Source organism: Harmonia axyridis, chromosome 6 (assembly GCF_914767665.1).
Source record: "Harmonia axyridis chromosome 6, icHarAxyr1.1, whole genome shotgun sequence".
NCBI classification, from domain to species: domain Eukaryota; kingdom Metazoa; phylum Arthropoda; class Insecta; order Coleoptera; family Coccinellidae; genus Harmonia; species Harmonia axyridis.
This window is the reverse complement of record NC_059506.1, coordinates 25636523-25656378: the sequence shown is the minus strand read 5'-3', so window position 1 is coordinate 25656378 and position 19856 is coordinate 25636523. Positions and strand designations below refer to the sequence as shown.

General features: G+C 33.9%; 1 protein-coding gene across 10 annotated transcripts in view; it reads right to left on the bottom strand.

The window, feature by feature from the left end:
• LOC123683430 (insulin receptor substrate 1) overlaps positions 1-19856 on the bottom strand; it is a 41044-nt gene that overhangs the window by 7779 nt on the left and 13409 nt on the right. For 3 of the 10 annotated variants that reach the window (XM_045622470.1, XM_045622461.1, XM_045622465.1), the window contains exons 2-6: positions 11807-11991; positions 11655-11746; positions 1443-1570; positions 1019-1084; positions 463-537 (exon numbers count right to left, since the gene is read on the bottom strand). In XM_045622470.1, coding sequence (XP_045478426.1) covers positions 463-537; positions 1019-1084; positions 1443-1570; positions 11655-11746; positions 11807-11991 — 546 coding nt within the window. The remainder of the gene's footprint in view (positions 1-462; positions 538-1018; positions 1085-1442; positions 1571-11654; positions 11747-11806; positions 11992-19856) is intronic. The other 7 variants (XM_045622464.1, XM_045622471.1, XM_045622468.1 and 4 more) reach the window with 3 other exon arrangements.

Genomic DNA, 19856 nt, shown 5'->3' with positions numbered 1-19856 from the left:
GAACCTCACAGGTCGAATCGATATCCACGGCTGATATCAGAAACATGCAATTTAATTGCTTTTTTTCCGTAAGCTGATATCTTTAAAAAAAACAGTTGTTTTTCTCTTGGCCAATTGATTGCGATTTGTAAAGTTTGCCTATAAAAGTTTGGAAATCGAAGCGTACTCGCCGACAATAAATTTCCCTTAAGCCAATGTTTATGGAAACCTTATGTCATAAATCCATCAAATCCTTTTATTGCACATGTTTACAAGATTCTGTTTTGTACACACGAGCTAGGTGTTTCGTTATTTGCTTCTAACGCATTAAATTGTATGTCAAAGGAAATAGATAATTTGGATTTATTCATTCGATGAAAATGGGATAATCGAATCAAGGTTGATAAAAACATGCCATATTCAACAGTGACAAATATGAAAACACACAGATATTCATGAAAAGCAAATGGAAAATGAACAAACCTGAAATAGAATGACGTCGTTCAGATGATTTAGTAGCGCCCCTCAAATGTTGATAAATGGTAACCATACCACTCACTGCAAGCGAAAACATGCAAAACCAACATTAAAACATGTATGAACAACATCTTCACAAAGTAAATTGGGTTAAGAACATGAGACACAGTAGCAATGCTGAACACCACAAACAATCCCAGAATAGCTTTTATTAATGATCCACAATATTCAATAATTAAGTCTTAAAATAGGTATTCTTTTCAAACCATTCAAGATTTGTTTGTGGATGTTCTGTGACAATTAATGAGGTGGCTCATATTACACACTTTCTTCCTTGGTTTATATTTTATTTTTTTAATTAGGTTAAATGGTGCTGTATTTTTGCTTCCCTCAATCTTTTACTGAAACATGTAAATGGAGTAAAAACCATTTTTATATTCTTAATCTTGAAATTAATTCACATGACCGTTTACCACAATGTAAGCTTAAAAATATTTGCTCAATGAATATGAACCACTTTTATGATCATGCGAATATAAAGCAAAATGGAAGTAGGTCATACCAATAGGGTTTTGAATATTGTGAGATGGTACGCCACATGAGCAAGAGTCGACATTTTGCGGTTGATCTGCAAGAGATTTAACTTTCCTCAAAAACACAACAATTAAAATTTTATCATCAAAAAGTGCACAGTTGAATAAAATCTATTGACTCAAGTTGAATTGAATTAAGTTACGCTGAACCCTTTTTGATCTATAAAAAATTATGCTTATTTTCGAAACATTCAAATGATAAAAAAAACGTGCACATAAGACAAAAAATACATTTATTTACATTCAGAACAGATCACAAATGACCCAAGAAGTCTATACATTTTCAATAAAAATAGGAGAAACAAAAATCGTAGAAATTATAATGAGGAAGAATTAAAATATAGAAGAATAAGTTAAAAAGAGCTTCAGATAAAACCTTTCGTTAAAACTTACCTTGCGGGAATAAATGACTTTTGGAATTATATTTCTTATCTACATTTGGCTTTGATGTCTCTGTGGCTGATGATGACCTGAATCTGCTTTTTGGGCCTAGTTCTTCCTTTCCATTACTAGTCATGGTGCTGGAAGATTAAGAAATCGAAATATTGAATTTAAATGATTATTTCCCTCATTATATTATGGACCATTCGGAGGACGCCATTTTTCAAATAAATTTCAACTAAAGTATCTATGGGACAAAGTAACAAAGCCTACACAGAACTCAACCTTTCTTGAAAAAAAAGAATATATATACGCCACTGAAATATTTCAAATTAAAAATAAATTTTGAATTGTTCTTTCAATTTCAAGTCTTTTCCATACATGGGGCGCCGTGTTTATGTTAAAAATCATCTTAACTTCAATTAATCATCAAGAACTATCTAATTATAGATCATTTATTGAAAAAAAAAATGAAAAATAAGCGTTGAGAAGTCTTATTTTTTGCATAATTTAGCAAACTAATTATTTTTTCAAGCAGAATCATCCTTAGTAGTATTTATTCACAATCATCCTGTATGTATTCAACGCTAGAAAATGTCCAATTACATTATCAATAAATCAAAGAAGACCATTTTAGGCATGAACTAGAAGCTATACAGGAAATGATCTAGCCGCATATCACTTGACCTATGACTTTTAATTGATTAAACAATCAAAATATTTTTTGCATGATTTTGCTTTCAGGCAAATAGTTTAAATAAATTATTGTAGGTATACATTTAACTATTTTACGAGTAAAATTATGCTCAAAATATTTTGATTGTTTGATCGATCAAATTCATGTCATGTGATATTACGTATATGAAAATATTTCGAGAGTAATTCGGCTTTCAAATTCCATCGATTTCATTATAGTTTTGAAAGGTATTTCTCCAACCGTTTTTACAAGAAATTAAGCAAAATATTGACTGATTATATGCATGCAGAGAGATTTTAAAATTTTTCTTGTTTCAAATATACCCGGTGAATGTGATGTAAGCTCTTTCACATGATCCCAATGCATAAAAAATTCCATAAACCGTCCTTCAGGCAAGGTATACGTGTTCGAAGAAACAAAACAAGGTTGATTTACACATTGTCGAAGAAAAAACGAAAAAGATACCGCGCTTGTCAATAAAAACACATTAATTGAGCAAAAGAATTAATTTTCATCCTGGCTGGTGAATAAATTATACCGATGTGGCATCAAATGAATGGAAGTTTTATCAACTACCTTTGACCCCGTATATTCAAATTTTCAATTTGTTTATTCGATATTATCAACTTACAATAGGTTGTCTTTTCAAGGCACACAGTCGAAATATTTGACAACAGCTTTTCCTGTTTTTTTTTTGGCATAAACCACAGTATGGATTTATTAGCAATAAGGTATCAAGTGAAACAATTTTTCGCCATGGCTGATTTTTTTTTACTTTAAAAGTTTAATATATCGAAAAGTGAAAAATAGCATAATGAATATAAATAGCAAAAATTAAAATGAATATTTCCAAATTATAAATGGAAATTTGAAAAATGCATCACTCTGTAACTATAACACAAGGCCTGGTGCCTCGGATTTTAGAGCTGATATCAACTATATTTGGGACGATTAATCTGTACATGCAATCCATTTTTCTCTATCAGCTCTAATTTTTTTGATACTACAACTTATGTACCAATGTAGATAGAGTTTATTTATGTAATATTCTGAATAAACTCTCTTATTATTATTATTATTATTAATGTGGGTTTCATTCAGTATATTCATTTATGAGAGTTCTAAAATTATTAAATATTCATTAATGTAGGTACAATGGTTTTATTGTCAGACTGTAATTGAGTAAATTCCAGGTAATTCTATAAATAGTGGAACCATTGACTATCAGGTACCTGAACTGACCCTTCTAATCCCCTTAACTCGGGTAAGTGAGAGAAAAAATCCTAATTCCTCCGTTACATATAAAGTTGGACTTAATGAAGCAATTTGTAAAGGTTCTTGATAAAAATGGGTAATGTTTTTCTTATATAGGGGTAAAAATGCAGTTGAGTACAGAAAAACTCAAAGCAGGGATGTTTAACGGCCCACTAATAAGACAATTAATTAAGGATCCTGCCTTCATAAATTCAATGAATCAAGTTGAACGAGAAGCTTGGACATCATTTGATGCAGTTTCAGAAAATTTTCTAGACAAACATAAAGTTCAAAACTATGTTGAAATGGTTAACAAGATGCTTAATAGTTTCAAATCCTTAGGGTGCAATATGAGTATTAAAATACACTATTGACAAAGCACTTAGGCAGTTTTCCAGAAAATTTAGGAGACATAAGTGAGGAACAAGGTGAAAGATTTCACCAAGTTATCAAATTATGGAGGACCGCTACCAAGGAAGATTTCACCAAGATATCAAAGTTATGGAGGACCGCTACCAAGGAAGATGGGACATGCACATGATGGCAGATAACTGCTGGATTTTAAAAAGGGACTTTTCAAAAAAACATTCCAAAATGTCGCGGAAAAAAAGCTGTCGAATCTGGAGTGAGTATTTGATTTCTTCAATGTTTTTTTTGTTTGTAAGTACGACATAATATTGTATTTTGTATAACTAAAATAAAAATTTCGTATCTACTTTTGTTGACTACACTTACGGATTTGAGTTGAAATAATGTAACTTATATTTCTCTAAAAATATATATCTTGAAAATTTGAGCTCCTAAGTGAAAATGAATACGTTATTTGAATTCGGGACATCAAATTGACATAGAATAAGCTCAAAAATGTAGACACCAAAACTGATCCCCTGTGTTATGAAAGCTAGAACTTTGCGGTAAAAAATATTGTATTTTATCATCAAACGTTACCTAAAATTTAAATGATAAAATGATAAACCAAAAGGGGCATAGTTTAAGTAAATATGGAATGTCCATGACACTAAGAGGACACTGTTGACTAATTTGGTGAACAAAGAACCTGCGGTGGGATTCCACTAAATATTCGGCAATCGGTTGTTAATTTTTGATAAACTTTTACCGTATCAATTTACGACTCAGCTAAGTGTTTGAAATAATATATTTGGCATGTTAACAATTGTGAGGTTTGATTCGGCCTTCTAAACAAGCCTTTGCAGGCTTGTGACCTGTTATCGAGGTATTGGAGGCCTAAATTAGTCGCTCCATCAACGAAATACCACCACATTTATGCAATACCATAATTGAAAACTTTGCCAAAAAGTACCTCGCGGTCATTCACCTGAAGTTATGTCTCACGCATAATTATCAAACGTCTACATTATAAACTTCATAACAAATATCACAATTTTTCATTCAGTCTTCGAATCTTGCACTTTTATTGATACACCCTCTAGTTGAATGAACCTGGTGAACGAAATCCTTTGTAAAGTAGTCATAACCTAGTTCAACCACCCTATTGAGTATTTTTTTTGTAAAGTTAGGTTAGGGAAACCCATTACTGCATTTTTAATAGTACATTATAAATCTAAGAGATTGAAAATAAAGCAACTTAGGTACTTTTTCTTTAAAATGGTAATAATGGCAACACTGTGTATTATTTCTTGATATTTATTATGTCATTTGTGTTCAGTAGGTTATGCCATTTATTCATGGAAAGATACAAGCTCCAACAACACGATTTAAGGAACATGAGGCATCTTATAGATATGTCGCCTAAACTATTGCAGGTTTTTGTAACTGTAAGAGCTGCTCTGGAAAATTGTCTTTCAACAGGAGCTGAAGATGCTGGCGTTGATAAAAAATCCTTGGCCATTTTGGCTGAGTTTGGAAATATATTTCTGAAACTCCCAAAATCCACCAATAGATTGCATAGAAATGTGAAAAAACTACTAATAATGCCTTATTTAGTCTAAGGTCGCACGAGATTGCAGAAATATATGCCTTTCGACGCGTGCATATCAAGCTCAAGTAGCTTGATATCAAGTCAAGCAATAAATATCTAAAATCAAGTCAAGCTCAAGTGCTTATGTAATTTTTCACAAGCTTGATTTTCAAATCAATTAGTTGGTTAAAATGTCAAGCTACTGGGATTAATGATTCCTACTCAGACCACCAAATTTTTCTTCTAACGAACCCGTCGAACATTCGTTATTGCTTTTTTTAGGAAAAAAATACAGTTGAAGCAAGATCTTGGCTTGATGAAGAGTATCCGGGGTCTGCACCAGGAAAATCAACCATCATTGATTGGTATGCTAAGTTTAAACGTGGTGAAATGAGCACCGAAGACGGCGAACGCAGTGGACGCAAAAAGAGGCCGTCACTGATGAAAAAATCAAAAAAGTTCACAGAATAATTTTGAATGACCGTAAAGTGAAGTTGATAGAGATAGCAGACATTGTGAAGAACTTGTTCATTATATCATTCACTAATATTTGTACATGAGAAAGCTGTGTGCAAAATGGGTGCCGCGCGAGCTCAAAATCGATCAAAAGCAACAAAGTGTTAATGATTCTGAGCAGTGTTTAAAGCTGTTTAAGTGCAATAAACCTGAATTTTTGCGTCGATATGTGACGATGGATGAAACATGGCTCCATCATTCCACTCCGGAGTCCAATCGACAGTCAGCTGAGTGGAGTGCATACGATGAACCGAATCCAAAGCGAGGAAAAACAGTCAGCTAGCAAGGTTATGGCAACAGTATTCTGGGATGCGCAAGGTATAATATTCAGTGATTACCTCCAAAAGGCCAGACCATCAACAGCGATTATTATATAGCGTTATTGGATAGTTTAAAGGATGAAATCGTTAAAAACGGCCCCATTTGAAGAAAAAAAGGTGCTGTTTCATCAAGACAATGCGCCGTGTCACAAATCAATGAAAACAATGGCAAAATAGCATGAATTGGGCTTCGAATTACTTCTGCATCCACCGTATTCGCCAGATCTGGCCCCCAGCGACTATTCCTGTTCTCAGACTTCAGAAGAATGCTAGCTGGAAAGAAATTTAGCGCCAACGAAGAAGTATTCGCCGAAACAGAGGTCTATTTTGAAGCGAAAGAGAAATCGTACTACAAAAATGGTATCGAAAAGTTGGAAGATTGCTATAATCGCGGTATCGCCCTCGAAGGCAATGGACTAGTTTTCATTTTTTTGTTAAGGATTAATTCTAAAAATTTAAGTACATAAAATGAAACAAAAATGTGGAAGAATCATTGAAATATCTCTAGAAATGAAAAAGTTATGGGACTTTGAAGTTGCGCTTGGAAGAATAATTTCATAGTACGTAGCGTCTAGTGTGTGACGTCACGCCACTTACACGTGGCTACTGGTATTCGCAGAGTGCTTACGAATTCATTGGTGAACAATCACTTGTGCCGTTCGTGTCGTGTTTTGTTCGTTACACGATGGCTGAAATAAAAAAAAACTCCTACAAATAATGTATTGTGCCTATGTGTGCAAGCACGACAATTAAAAACCCCAATAAATTGTTTTTTCATGTACCAAATGACATGAATCAAAGGAAGAAGTGGTGCAAATTAATGAGGCGTGACTTAATTGGACCTAAAACTACTTCATATGTGAGTGAAGATCATGTTGATGTAATTACCTAGCAGTACTAGCTGTCTATTTCTGATAATAAAAATACTAAGGTGTAAGTTGGTTTGAAATAAGTTATTGAGTAAAAATAACTTTGTCCTTTCACGAAGCTTTCTTCCATTATGGTGACATAAAAACAAAACTAGAGTTAAAACTACACTGTACAACTACAAACGGCGCGAGAGCCTTGGCGCGGCTTAGTATTTAAACGTAATTTATGGTGTAGCGATCACAGGCAAGTGGCGTGACATCACAGACGAGTCGGAGACCAAAGACGTTCCGCTCTAAAATACGTAAATTTAAATAATCTATTTATTGATGGAATTTCAAAATTTTTTCACTGATTTATCAGTTTTGCTCTATATTTTAATTCTATCGTGTCAAATATAGTATTATCAACATCACTAAACTAGTCCATTATGTTGAATAATAAAATCGAATTTTGCCAAAAACATAATATGTTTTACTATGGTAGACCGGAAACTTTTCAATTGGGCTGTTTATCACAGAAAATCAACTCTTATTTCTCCAGAGCACTCTTGACCACGAATTTAAATGAACGCTCGTTAGTATCCAGGCTCAGACCGCCGAAGAATTTTTCTTCGCAAGACCCCATCGAACATTCGTTATTGGCAATAACAGCCCGAAACCCAGAATCTCATTTCCTCTCGTGATGGATTTTTCGCGTCAAGCAAAGGAGAGCGATAAGTCCGACCGTTTCGGAATTGGAAACAATGCGAAACGCTGAGTCGTAAAATCAAGTTTACTGACACGTTAAAATATTATCGGCACGTGTGCGTACTCTATCCGTCGGGTTCGATGAATGAAAAACGAAATTTGCGGTGGCGCTCGAATGGACTTTGTACCGCCAGCGCGCAATCAATTTTTGCTCGAGAACGGTTTAGCGGACGCGTATCGTCGCCTCTTGACGGCGTTTCTGTGTTCGAGGCGCCGTCAAACGACGCCAATAATTGTCTGCGAGCTGAGAGCTCTGCGTTTCGCTCGTTTTACGATTCCGCGACATAACCGCACTGTCTGAAGTCAGGTTGACGTATCTGGGGGGAATTTCTGTGGTTCGGAATCTATGGGGGATTCGCGCGACCACTGAGCGCGTTTAAGGTTCTGTGACAACTGTCAATTGATGCGAAGTGACAGTTTTAGGGTTTTATACGTTCACGTTTGAATTTAGTCACTTTTTTTTCGTTACTATTTGACAAAGATGTCTAAAACCATAGTGTGTGCACTCCTCAAATTTTGAATGCAATGACATTCGACCAAATTGAAAATATAAGTTTTAGTTCGTGGCGGCGCCGCAATGTCATACTTGTCATTTAGAACTTTTTCCGATGATTTTGATTGGATACATTAATTAAAACCCGATACTGACCAATCAAAAGCGATGTGTAACCGAGTATGATCGTGCAAAGTCGTGAAACAAAACACGAAACGTGTACTGGAATGAATTCAAATATTTGAAATAGAGAGAGAGTTTATTGGTATTTCAATTACAAGAATTGCTTCCATAGATCATAACTATAATGAAAGATATACATATATAAGTACATAATGGCACAAAACTCATAAATAATAAATAAAAAGAATCTTAATTTGTTGATAGCGCTACCTACAGTTGACATAACGAAGCTTAACTAATATTCTCAAAATTGGCAAAACAAACGCTAATCAGTTCATACACCTGGTTTTTAGACATCTTATATTTGACTTATTCGAATTTGGCCAGATACTGACTTTTAAGTTTGAAGATAAAATAATCTATTGGCATTGCTCAAAACGAGCTATTTTATCATGATCCTCTAAGGTTGTATCGGGTGTCACCGTAGAGTTATAAACATAGATGGGAGTATACGCAGTTTTTACATGTCCCCAACATGGTTAGATTACGTTGTCGGATTGTGATATATTTTCAAATCTACAATTTTACTATATCGTTATGAATGTATATTATATTGAATGAAATATATTTATTTGAGTTATTCTCGATTAAATATGCAAATTTGAATATTTGGAATCCGACGTTTTTCCTAATTGTTGAATTTGTAACAAGCAGAATATTTATTATTTTCTGTATCTACCTGCTGAAATCCAAGCTTTGGCAACTTTTGCTCTTCTAATGTCATCGGTTGTTTCACGTCCTTTGGCGCGTTTGAAGTTTGTTTTCTGAATTTCTGATATATTTAGGTATTTATTTCAATATATTTCGAGTTAATATGAAACGTTGATTCACTATGGCACATAAGAAGTTGCGTCCTTTGTGGAGAAACTCGCGGATTGAGTGAAATTTCTCATCACTGATATGGTTTCATTTCCGCGCGCTACATGTCAAATTTGATAGTTCAAGTTGGGGACAAAATTCGCTTACTGAAAATGACATATGCTCCCTCTATTTATGTTTATTACTCTGAGGGTGTCACAAATTAGTTGCCTAGAGGGGGGTATCTCGGAATCCCTTTGAGCTAGAAGAAAATGAATAGCACATTTTCGGGCTCGATTTTTGAGAATTTTTAATGAGGTAAAACCAGTGGCGATGCCAGCTTTCAAGAATAGGTGGGGCCAAGAGGGGACAGGATTTTTTAAAGGAGCCATGAATTCCAGATCCATCTATCTAGTTTACGTTAAATTCATGTTGTATTTGTTGTTCATAAGAAATTTCAAGTGTGGCAAGTAAAAAGTAAGAGCCAGCGGCGTTCCTGGCACCCCCTCCAGCGATGGCACTCCTTCAACGCTATAGAAATTATAAAAAAATTAAATTACCTATTTATTTTTGGAAAGCGTGTCACTTTTCAATGAAAGACCTAAGAGCTTTTGTGTATTGGGTGTACCAAATTCATTATCTAGTGGGTGGATCTCAGAATCCCTTTGAGCTAGAAAAAAATGAATGAATGGCATATTTTCCAGGTTTTTCTTTGAGAGAATTAATTTGCTGAAGACCGCCACCTCATAAATTCAACTGTTTTCAAGTTATAAGGAAAAATTGGAAAATGGCGTGAAATGAAAAGTTCTCATAACTTCCTTATTATTGTTATAAGTGTTCAAATAGTATGCTGGCAAGGAAGAATAAAAGAGATCATTAGTAACAGGAATAATTTAAGAATTGATTACAATATTTCACCTTCGACCGCATTCTTTATAAAGTTAAGAATTTCTCTCGATTGAAAAATATCTGTTTTACGAAACTGAAGCTAAGAATTTAACATAATAACGTAATTCTATGTTCATTTCAATCTATCGATAAATCCATGAGGCCAATAGATAATAATTCAAAGAATTTTATAAAGAGAACCAATGATCTAGTAATGAGTAGATAGCGCAAATAGAGAGAGATGAATAAACTCTTACACTTTGTAACCAGAGGCCCAACCAACCGATGTTTTGATTGGTTGAACACATTGAACCAATCAAAAATTTTCATTTTAGATCACGTGATTTGGCGTCCCCCTTCATTGATTGAAATTCAGACATCTTTATCCTCTCTCTTGGTCACGTGACATGAGAAGAGGTCTTTCTCTCTCTAATGTTGGAGCCAATGCTCTGCACTGCACTACCGCTCAAGGACTATGCATTATGAGATAATTGGAGAGTACAGAGGTACTGTCAAAAAAGTGACATTCTGAATTTAAGCGAAGATTCATAGTGTATTTTATTTTATGCATCTACCATATTTAATGGACGATTTGATTTATATTGTACGATATGGTTGAGGGTGATCTCAAAAGAGTTAGAATCTAAAAATCATTGAACGTGCAAGATTCGCATTGCGCACCATGATGATCCTTGATTGCTGTCTTTTTGCAGACCTCAAAAGAATGCTCCAGGGAAAGAATTTAAAAAAATAGTGTTTTTACTAGTTAGGCTCTCAAATGATTGAGTGAAATGTTAGCAATGATCTTATTGAAAAGAGTGTTGAGAAAATATGAATAATTATTATTGTTTTTGGTATCTTATACTTTACACAGTTCAATGTAGGCCTCACCATCTGTACAATACTCCGTATTAAAAAATCTCAATCTGTTCACCATGTTCAAAATTTCTGAGATAAGTAGCAAACTCATGATAGATAATGATATCAAACAACAAAGTTTATATTTTAGGATAAAAGCTTCTGAAGTACCAAGTGAACTAATTCAATTTGGATTCCTCCAAAATATAATGTTCGGGAGGTAAATATTATAGAAAAACATATCCAAACAAACCAATCAATCTTTATCAGAGCAGTATTTTATCAGCTGTCGTCACTTTGTACAATGTATACATAATTTTAATTTCTGAATGTTATTAAATAGAGATTGTGTTATAAACAATTTTTATCTGAATTTTACGATATCAGTTTTTCCAAAATCGAAAGGACACTTGAGATGTTGCTAATTGTCAACCTTGAAAAGTTAAATTTCTTTGTTTTTTTCTTACCTCTATTTATATTTATTTTAGTGTGTATATTGAACAACTTTTCGTTGTAATATTTTTCCATTTATTTTTGCACTTAGTTTGATCTTCAAAATTACAAATGAAAGATGTTAATGGCCACAAGGTCACTCTTGTTGATGTCCCATAGAAGATATATTTAACCGCAATAATGGTAATATAATTGTTCAAAATACTCACTGGTAGACTGTCAAATGGACATTCTGTGCAATGAACTGATCTTCAGTCTCCATCCACAATTCTCCAGCCCCAAGTGGACAGCTTCTACCAACCTAAAGAAAATAAAAATTGTTTTCCGTTTCAACTACATGTAAATCTCAATGACAACTCACCTCAAAATATACATATTTTTGGAGGCTACCACAACTTCGAATGCTGGATAGGTTGATTTCAATTTGGAAGTCAAAATCCTTTTTGACCAATGTTAGGGTTTTTTCCCTCAAGCAGAGCCTGTAGGTGCCAATAAGATCTTGTGTACCCAAACCCCTGTTCACCAACAGGACCTCCCATACATGTGCTGAAAAAAAAAGAGAAAAAAATTATCAGATGAAAACACATTATATTTTATCAGCGTGTAACATATATTTATCACGTTGGAAAAACGCTCAGAAAAAAAAAACATCAATTATAGATTTGGATGAGAGATTGTTTATCTATAATTTGCTTCACATGATAATTGAAATTTGACATGTTTGAATAAAAGCACGGTAACATCAACAAATCATTCGAATCGGAGAATATTTATTGATTCATTACTTGAAGTAATACCAGCAATCATAGTCTAATTTATCAGTAGACTAACATATAAAACATAAAAAATTTAGTTTTGCTTTTTTTAGAAAACTTGCAGAAAGAGTTATTTATTCAGAATCTGTCGATACCTCAATAATTTAATTGAGAATTTTTGGTGTCAAAGAGATGTTGTTGATTCGACATTTCGAATAGATAGTGTACCCTTGGGAATTTTTATTTTAGGGGGTTGGTAACAATTATATAACCAAAAATTCTAATTTGACATTTCGAATAAAAAGTGTACGCTTGGGAATTTTTACTATTGGGGGTTGGTAACAATTATATAACCAAAAATTCTATTTGACATTTCGAATAGAAAGTTGTCGATTTGGAAAGAATTGCATCCTTCTAAATCGATCAGAGATCCGTGTTTGTCGATATTTAAAACATCTATTAACGCATAAACAGGATGACGAATCAGAAGTGATCTGGCACATATCTCAGTTGGAAATACCGCATTACTCAATGATATTGGCAAGTACTCGAAACGGGTATAGAAAACAATTCATAGAAAGTCAAGTTGGGAACACTTGTTGAATATTTGTCGAATAAACTGACATGTATTATGATGGTTCCGAGAACCGATTGTAGGACGTTTACAAACAGATGTTGACATGTGGCGCCCCAATGCATACTGAAAAGATAAAAAAAATACGGAGAATTTCGCAAGAGAACACCTTGACAATAAGGCAAGCATTCAATGAAAGGAAGTAATAAGCAAGACTTGAATAGCATACCTCTAATGGACTAAATTAATTGAGTTAATTAATAATCGACTAGGTAAATCTGTGGGTGAAATAGATCTGTGGGCTAGGTAGATTTGTGGGTTACGTAGATCTGTAGAATATTGATTACATAGTTCTATTTCAAACCAAAAATCCAACAAACCTTATGGAAAAACCACTGTTTAAACACTTATAACAATAATGAGGAAGTTATGAGAACTTTTCATTTCACGCCATTTTCCAATTTTTCCTTATAACTTGAAAACAGTTGAATTTATGAGGTGGCGGTCTTCAGCAAATAAATTCTCTCAAAGAAAAACCTGGAAAATATGCCATTCATTCATTTTTTTCTAGCTCAAAGAGATTCTGAGATCCACCCACTAGATAATGAATTTGGTACACCCAAATACACAAAAGCTCTTAGTTCTTTCCTTGAAAAGTGACACGCTTCCCAAAAATAAATAGGTAATTTAATTTTTTTATAATTTCTATAGTGTTGAAGGAGTGTCATCGCTGGAGGGGGTGCCAGGAACGCCCCTGGCTCTTACTTTTCACTTGCCACCCTTGAAATTTCTTATGAACAAAAAATACAACATGAATTTAACGTAAACTACATAGATGGATCTGGAATTCATGGCTCCTTTAAAAAATCCTGTCCCCCCTTGGCCCCACCTATTCTTGAAAGCTGGCATCGCCACTGGTTTTACCCGAGGTTTTACCTCATTGAAAGTTCTCAAAAATCGAGCCCCAAAAAGTGCCATTCATTTTCTTCTAGCTCAAAGGGATTCCGAGATACCCCCTCTAGACAACTAATTTGTGACACCCTCAGAGTAATAAACATAGATAGAGGGAGCATATGTCATTTTCAGTAAGCAAATTTTGTCCCCAACTTGAACTATCGAATTTGACATGTAGCGCGCGGAAATGAAACCATATCAGTGATGAGAAATTTCACTCAATCCGCGAGTTTCTCCACAAAGGACGCAACTTCTTATGTGCCATAGTGAATCAACGTTTCATTATAACTCAAAATATATTGAAATAAATACCTAAATATATCAGAAATTCAGAAAACAAACTTCAAACGCGCCAAAGGACGTGAAACAACCGATGACATTAGGAGAGCAAAAGTTGCCAAATTCAAAAAGTGAGGTTAATAAAAACAAAATAAGAGATATCAGTAAGAAGTCAGAAACAATAATTGACGTTGATACTGACGGATTACACAGAGAAAGGAGTAGATCAAAGTCGACATTTCAGCAGGTAGATACAGAAAATAATAAAAATTATGCTTATTATGAACTCGACAATTATGAAAAATATCGGATTTCAAATATTCAAATATGCATATTTAATCAGGATTCACTGAAATAAATATATTTTATTCAATATTATATACATTCATAACGATATAATGAAATTGTGGATTTGAAAATATATCACAATCCGACAACGTACTCTAACCATGTTGGGGACATGTAAAAATTGCGTATACTTCCTCTATGTTCAATACTCTATGATTCTGATTCAGAATTGAACGAGCATTGTAGCCAACCGAAAAAAAATCAGCCATAACCGATAGTTGTACAATCGACACAAAAAATATCTTTATAATACCCTTCCTAAGTATTATTATTCAGTCTAACTCTCAAGACGGAAAAATCTTAGTCGGAAGTGGGGATAATTCAATTCACAGCCCTCTTATAAAGATGGATCCTCTATAAATACTACTTGTAACGAAGTGTCAAGTTGATTTTTTTTGACCGTGTGGCATCGTAAATTATTCCACCTTTTCATTTGTGGCTTCAACGGAAGTTTATGGCGGTTCATATTCCGACTCATAGATGATTTATAATTCATATCCCCCGTTATAAAACAAAGATTAACGCTCCTTAACTTTTCTGGGGTGGCTGATCGTAAATTCTAAGTATATCTTTCCCGACAACTGTCGTTGAAATATCATCATGGTTAAACTCGTTTCGTTTCTTTTATATTTAGAATATGTTTAAATTGAAGGTTGTTCGTGAAATAATGCGTATTTTTCTCTGGATTTCGAATGTTTACTTCGATCGGTCGGCAACCACAGAATGACGTGGTTGGAAAGGATTGGTATCACTGTCGAATATCATTGAATTCAAAAATTCAACTGTAATAATCAAGTATCAGTGTTGTCACTTGGAGAGAAACGATAAAATTTCATATACAAAACGTTTGTTTTCATTAGTGATTCCGCCAGTTCATTTTGAGAAGAATTTTTTACGTATTTCATTGCAGATAATACTTCGATTTGTTAGATTCTTATCATAGAAATCTCTCTGAGTATATAATTCAATGTTGTTTCAAGTTTTCAATGACCTTTTTAAAGGAAAAATGATTCTGTTTAGATTTTCTGACTTGCATATTTTATTTGAGAAAATACCAGCAAAATACCGAGTAAAATACTAAATATCATCATAAGTTCATCCAATATAGTTCATTTCTCATTACTTAAAAATAAGTTCGAGTTTTCTTAACACATTTTATTTTTATAAATTCAATGAATATCTTTCTTCAGAGTATTATCTATTAGAAATGAGAATGTCAATTAATTGGACAGTATTATTTTTACTTCCTATTAGCCATCAATATTGTAGAAGGGTGACTTGAATGCACTGAAATTTGACAGATAATAGATAAATCCGTGACAGGAGAGTTCCTAGTACCCTCAGAGTAATAAACATAGATAGAGGGAGTATATGTCATTTTGACTAAGCAAATTTTGTCCCCAACATGAACTATCAAATTTGACATGAAGCGCGCGGAAATGAAACCATATCAGTGATGAGAAATTTCACTCAATCCGCGAGTTTCTCCACAAAGGACGCAACTTCTTATGTGCCATAGTGAATCAACGTTTCATATTAACTCAAAATATATTGAAATAAATACCTTAATATATCAGAAATTCAGAAAACAAACTTCAAGCGCGCCAAACGACGTGAAACAACTGATGAAATTAGGAGAGCAAAAGTTGCCAAACCTTGAATTTCAGCAGGTAGATACAGAAAATAATAAATAGTCTGCTCATTATAAATTCAACAATTAGGAAAAATATCGGATTCCAAATATTCAAATTTGCATATTTAATCGGGAATCGCTCAAATAAATATTTTTCATTCAATATAGTATACATTCATAACGATATAGTGAAATTGTGGATTTGAAAATATATCACAATCCGACAACGTAATCTAACCATGTTGGAGACATGTAATAATTGCGTATACTCCCTCTATCTATGTTTATTACTCTATGGTCAAACCTATCGAAAACAATGAACCGAAACAAGAAATTACACATAACAGTTTCATGATGTTCAGCCTTACAGTTACTGCGTATAATGAAATACATACACTAATCCCCCTTTTTTTCTAAATTAATGATCGTTCTAAGCTGGTGAGTACGATACTAATAAAATCCCTTTTTAGCGGCAATATTGGCTCTGTTTATTTATCGGTGAACGATAGACCGTCAAATATATGTATTCAGATGGTTAACCGAAAGGTTTTACAGGGGTAATAACCAGAAAAATAATCAGCGTGCTCAGCAAAGCGTTAACCTAAGACATCGACCTACGATGACTCGAAGGGGGATTCATAATCATCAATATTTATGAAATTTTAAAATATTTCCCGATAGAGGAAGTACACCTATAATAATATGAAGTATGGTATAAACGGAATATTACTGCAAATGTACACGAAGCTTTATGGTTTCGCCTATACCTATCGCAACTCGTTGAAAACACCAAAAAATATTCGAATGAATATTGCAAATACATAATATATTAAAGAAATAATTAACCATTATATAAAAAATGTCAAGTATTTTTTAAACAATATGCGATAAATATGATTATACCGTTCCATTATTATTTCAGTGATATACATACATAACAACATAAACACCAAAATTTGAATTGAAATATCGATACCATAGAGTAATAAACACAGATAGAGGGAGTTTACGCAATTTTTACATGCCCCAACATGGTTAGATTACGTTGTCGGATTGTGATTTATTTTCAAATCCACAATTTAACTATATCGTTATGAATGCATGTATATTATATTTATTTAGGTGATTCCCGATTAAATATGCAAATTTGCATATTTGGAATCCGATATTTTTCCTAATTTTAGAATTTATAATAAGCAGAATATTTATTATTTTTTGTATCTACCTGCTGAAATCCAAGGTTTGGCAACTTTTGCTCTCCTAGTGTCATCGGTTGTTTCACGTCGTTTGGCGCGCTTGAAGTGTTTTCTGAATTTCTGATATATTCAGGTATTTATTTCAAAATATTTTGAGTTAATATGAAACTTTTATTCACTATGGGACATAAGAAGTGTGTTCTTAGTGGAGAAACTCGCGAATTGAGTGAAATATAGTATCACTGATATGTTTTCATTTCCGCGCGATTCATGTCAAATTTGATAGTTCATGTTAGGGACAAAATTTGCTTACTGAAAATGGCATATGCTTCCTTCATCTATGTTCATTACTCTGAGATCAATACCTATTCCATCTTACTCAAAACCTAAAGCTTATTGACAGATACCTTCTTCTTCTTTCCTCTATCTGAACTATCAACATGTTTCTAGGTACATACGTATTTCTATATCCGTCATAGAAAACTTTACTGTTTCATTAAATGACGCGAATATATTTCTTCATCTGTGTATGTCCGTCATAAAAAGCTTTACTTTTCCACGATCTTTTCCATGTTTCTACGTCAATTGTCTATATCCGTCATAGAAAAAATTACTGTTTGTTAACTGTTTAATTAAGGTCGGAAATGCATTTTTATAATGGGTGTCTTATTAAGACCTTGAGAACTAATACAAGATACAAATATTTTCGTTATAGTTTTTCATTATTATATCTAGTTGATAATTTCAAGTAATCGAGAGGCGTTAAGTCGCACTAACGAGAGGGCCAGCTAATAGGACCATATCTGGAAATTATAAGATGACACCAAATTGATTTTGCAATGAATTAATGGTTAAAATGGCAAATTGCATCGTCTTTTCCAAACCAAATATCGTCAATGTTTAACTGAAAAATCAATCAGCAAGATTCGGTAGCGCTCCATTCACCGTAACCGCTTTATCACTAAACACAATTCTTCGATAAACATGCTTATCTTCGGCCAGTTTTAAATTAGCCCCATCAGCAAAAATGTGACGTAAACGACGGTCATTTGGCTTTAATTCTTGCTCAAACTGTATTTTATAGCCTTGTAAGTCAAAATTTTCACGTAATCGAAGGACAAAGATCAACAAGTTGAGAACAGCGACGTATTGACATTTCAGCGTCTACTTCAACATTTCTCATTACAGAAACAATAATCTCTTTGGTACGTACATTTCTTTGTCGTATTGAGGACTTCGAATCGAGAAGAGTAAAATTAATGCAAAACGATTTGCATGCTCAATAGGTCGATTATGTTGAGCGTAAAATGGTCGAAGTGCTCCATGAAATCTATGAACAAATTTATTTATTTTCAAAGTAAATTTTCACAATTTGAAAGCGTTGTTCTGGCGTTGATGAATTGCTAAACTTAATTGTACAGAGATGTCAACACAGTTTGACATTCTGAAATGTCAAACCATAGACAACACCATCGAAACTTCTCATGCAGCTAAAAAAACACCCGTTATTTTTTAGTGCAGATTAAAAATAACGGAAAAGCCTCTGACATCACGTCTGTACCTTTATCGAAATTTCTCGTATTATTTATGAAAACCACAGAGAAATACCGAACCACAGTTCGATTTTCCACGGGATCAGATGGGAAAACACAGATCGCGATAATAAACGATGGGATTTCACGTACCAGCCCAAAATTCCCCGGTGGACGCCTCTGAACGTTGTCGGATCCATCAATAAAACGTCTGTTAACCGCACAGACGTCGCAATCTCGCATGTAGAGTGGAATATCGAATTTATGAATGAAATTATTGAAAGAGGAAGGAAGTACTATCGTATTTCCGATACCGAGTCAGAAATTTTCTCCTATTTCGATTTCTGACCGTTATCTTTTTCCGTTCTTAGCCTTTTCTTCCTGTTACATCTGGAAATGCGGCCTTTCCTATACTACACAGCGCAACAAAAAAAAATGTTTTTTTTTTTTGGTATCTGGGATTCTAGAGCTAATTTCAACTATATATTGAGGCGCTCAATCAACTTATCTACCAATGTGAGTTTCAGTATATTCATTTATGAGAGTTCTAAAATTATTATAAAGGGTGTTTTTCTTAGAGCTATAGAACTTTAAATTGCAATAAAACAACGATGGATTATTCGATTAACATGAATTTTATTTATCCGCAAGATAATCTTGTGGCATTACATTTTAAATATGATTTCTGGCATATGACCGTCACGGCTGGCTCGGATGTAGTACAATCTGGACGTCCAATTTTCGATGACTTTTTCCAACATTTGTGGCCGTATATCGGCAATAACACGGCGAATGTTGTCTTCCAAATGGTCAAGGGTTTGTGGCTTATCCGCATAGACCAATGACTTTACATAGCCCCACAGAAAGTAGTCTAGCGGTGTTAAATCACAAGATCTTGGAGGCCAATTCATAGGTCCAAAACGTGAAATTAGGCGGTCACCAAACGTGTGTTTCAATAAATCGATTGTGGCAAGAGCTGTGTGACATGTTGCGCCGTCTTGTTGGAACCACAGCTCCTGGACATCATGGTTGTTCAATTCAGGAATGAAAAAGTTAGTAATCATGACTCTATACCGATCACCATTGACTGTAACGTTCTGACCATCATCGTTTTTGAAGAAGTACGGACCAATGATTCCA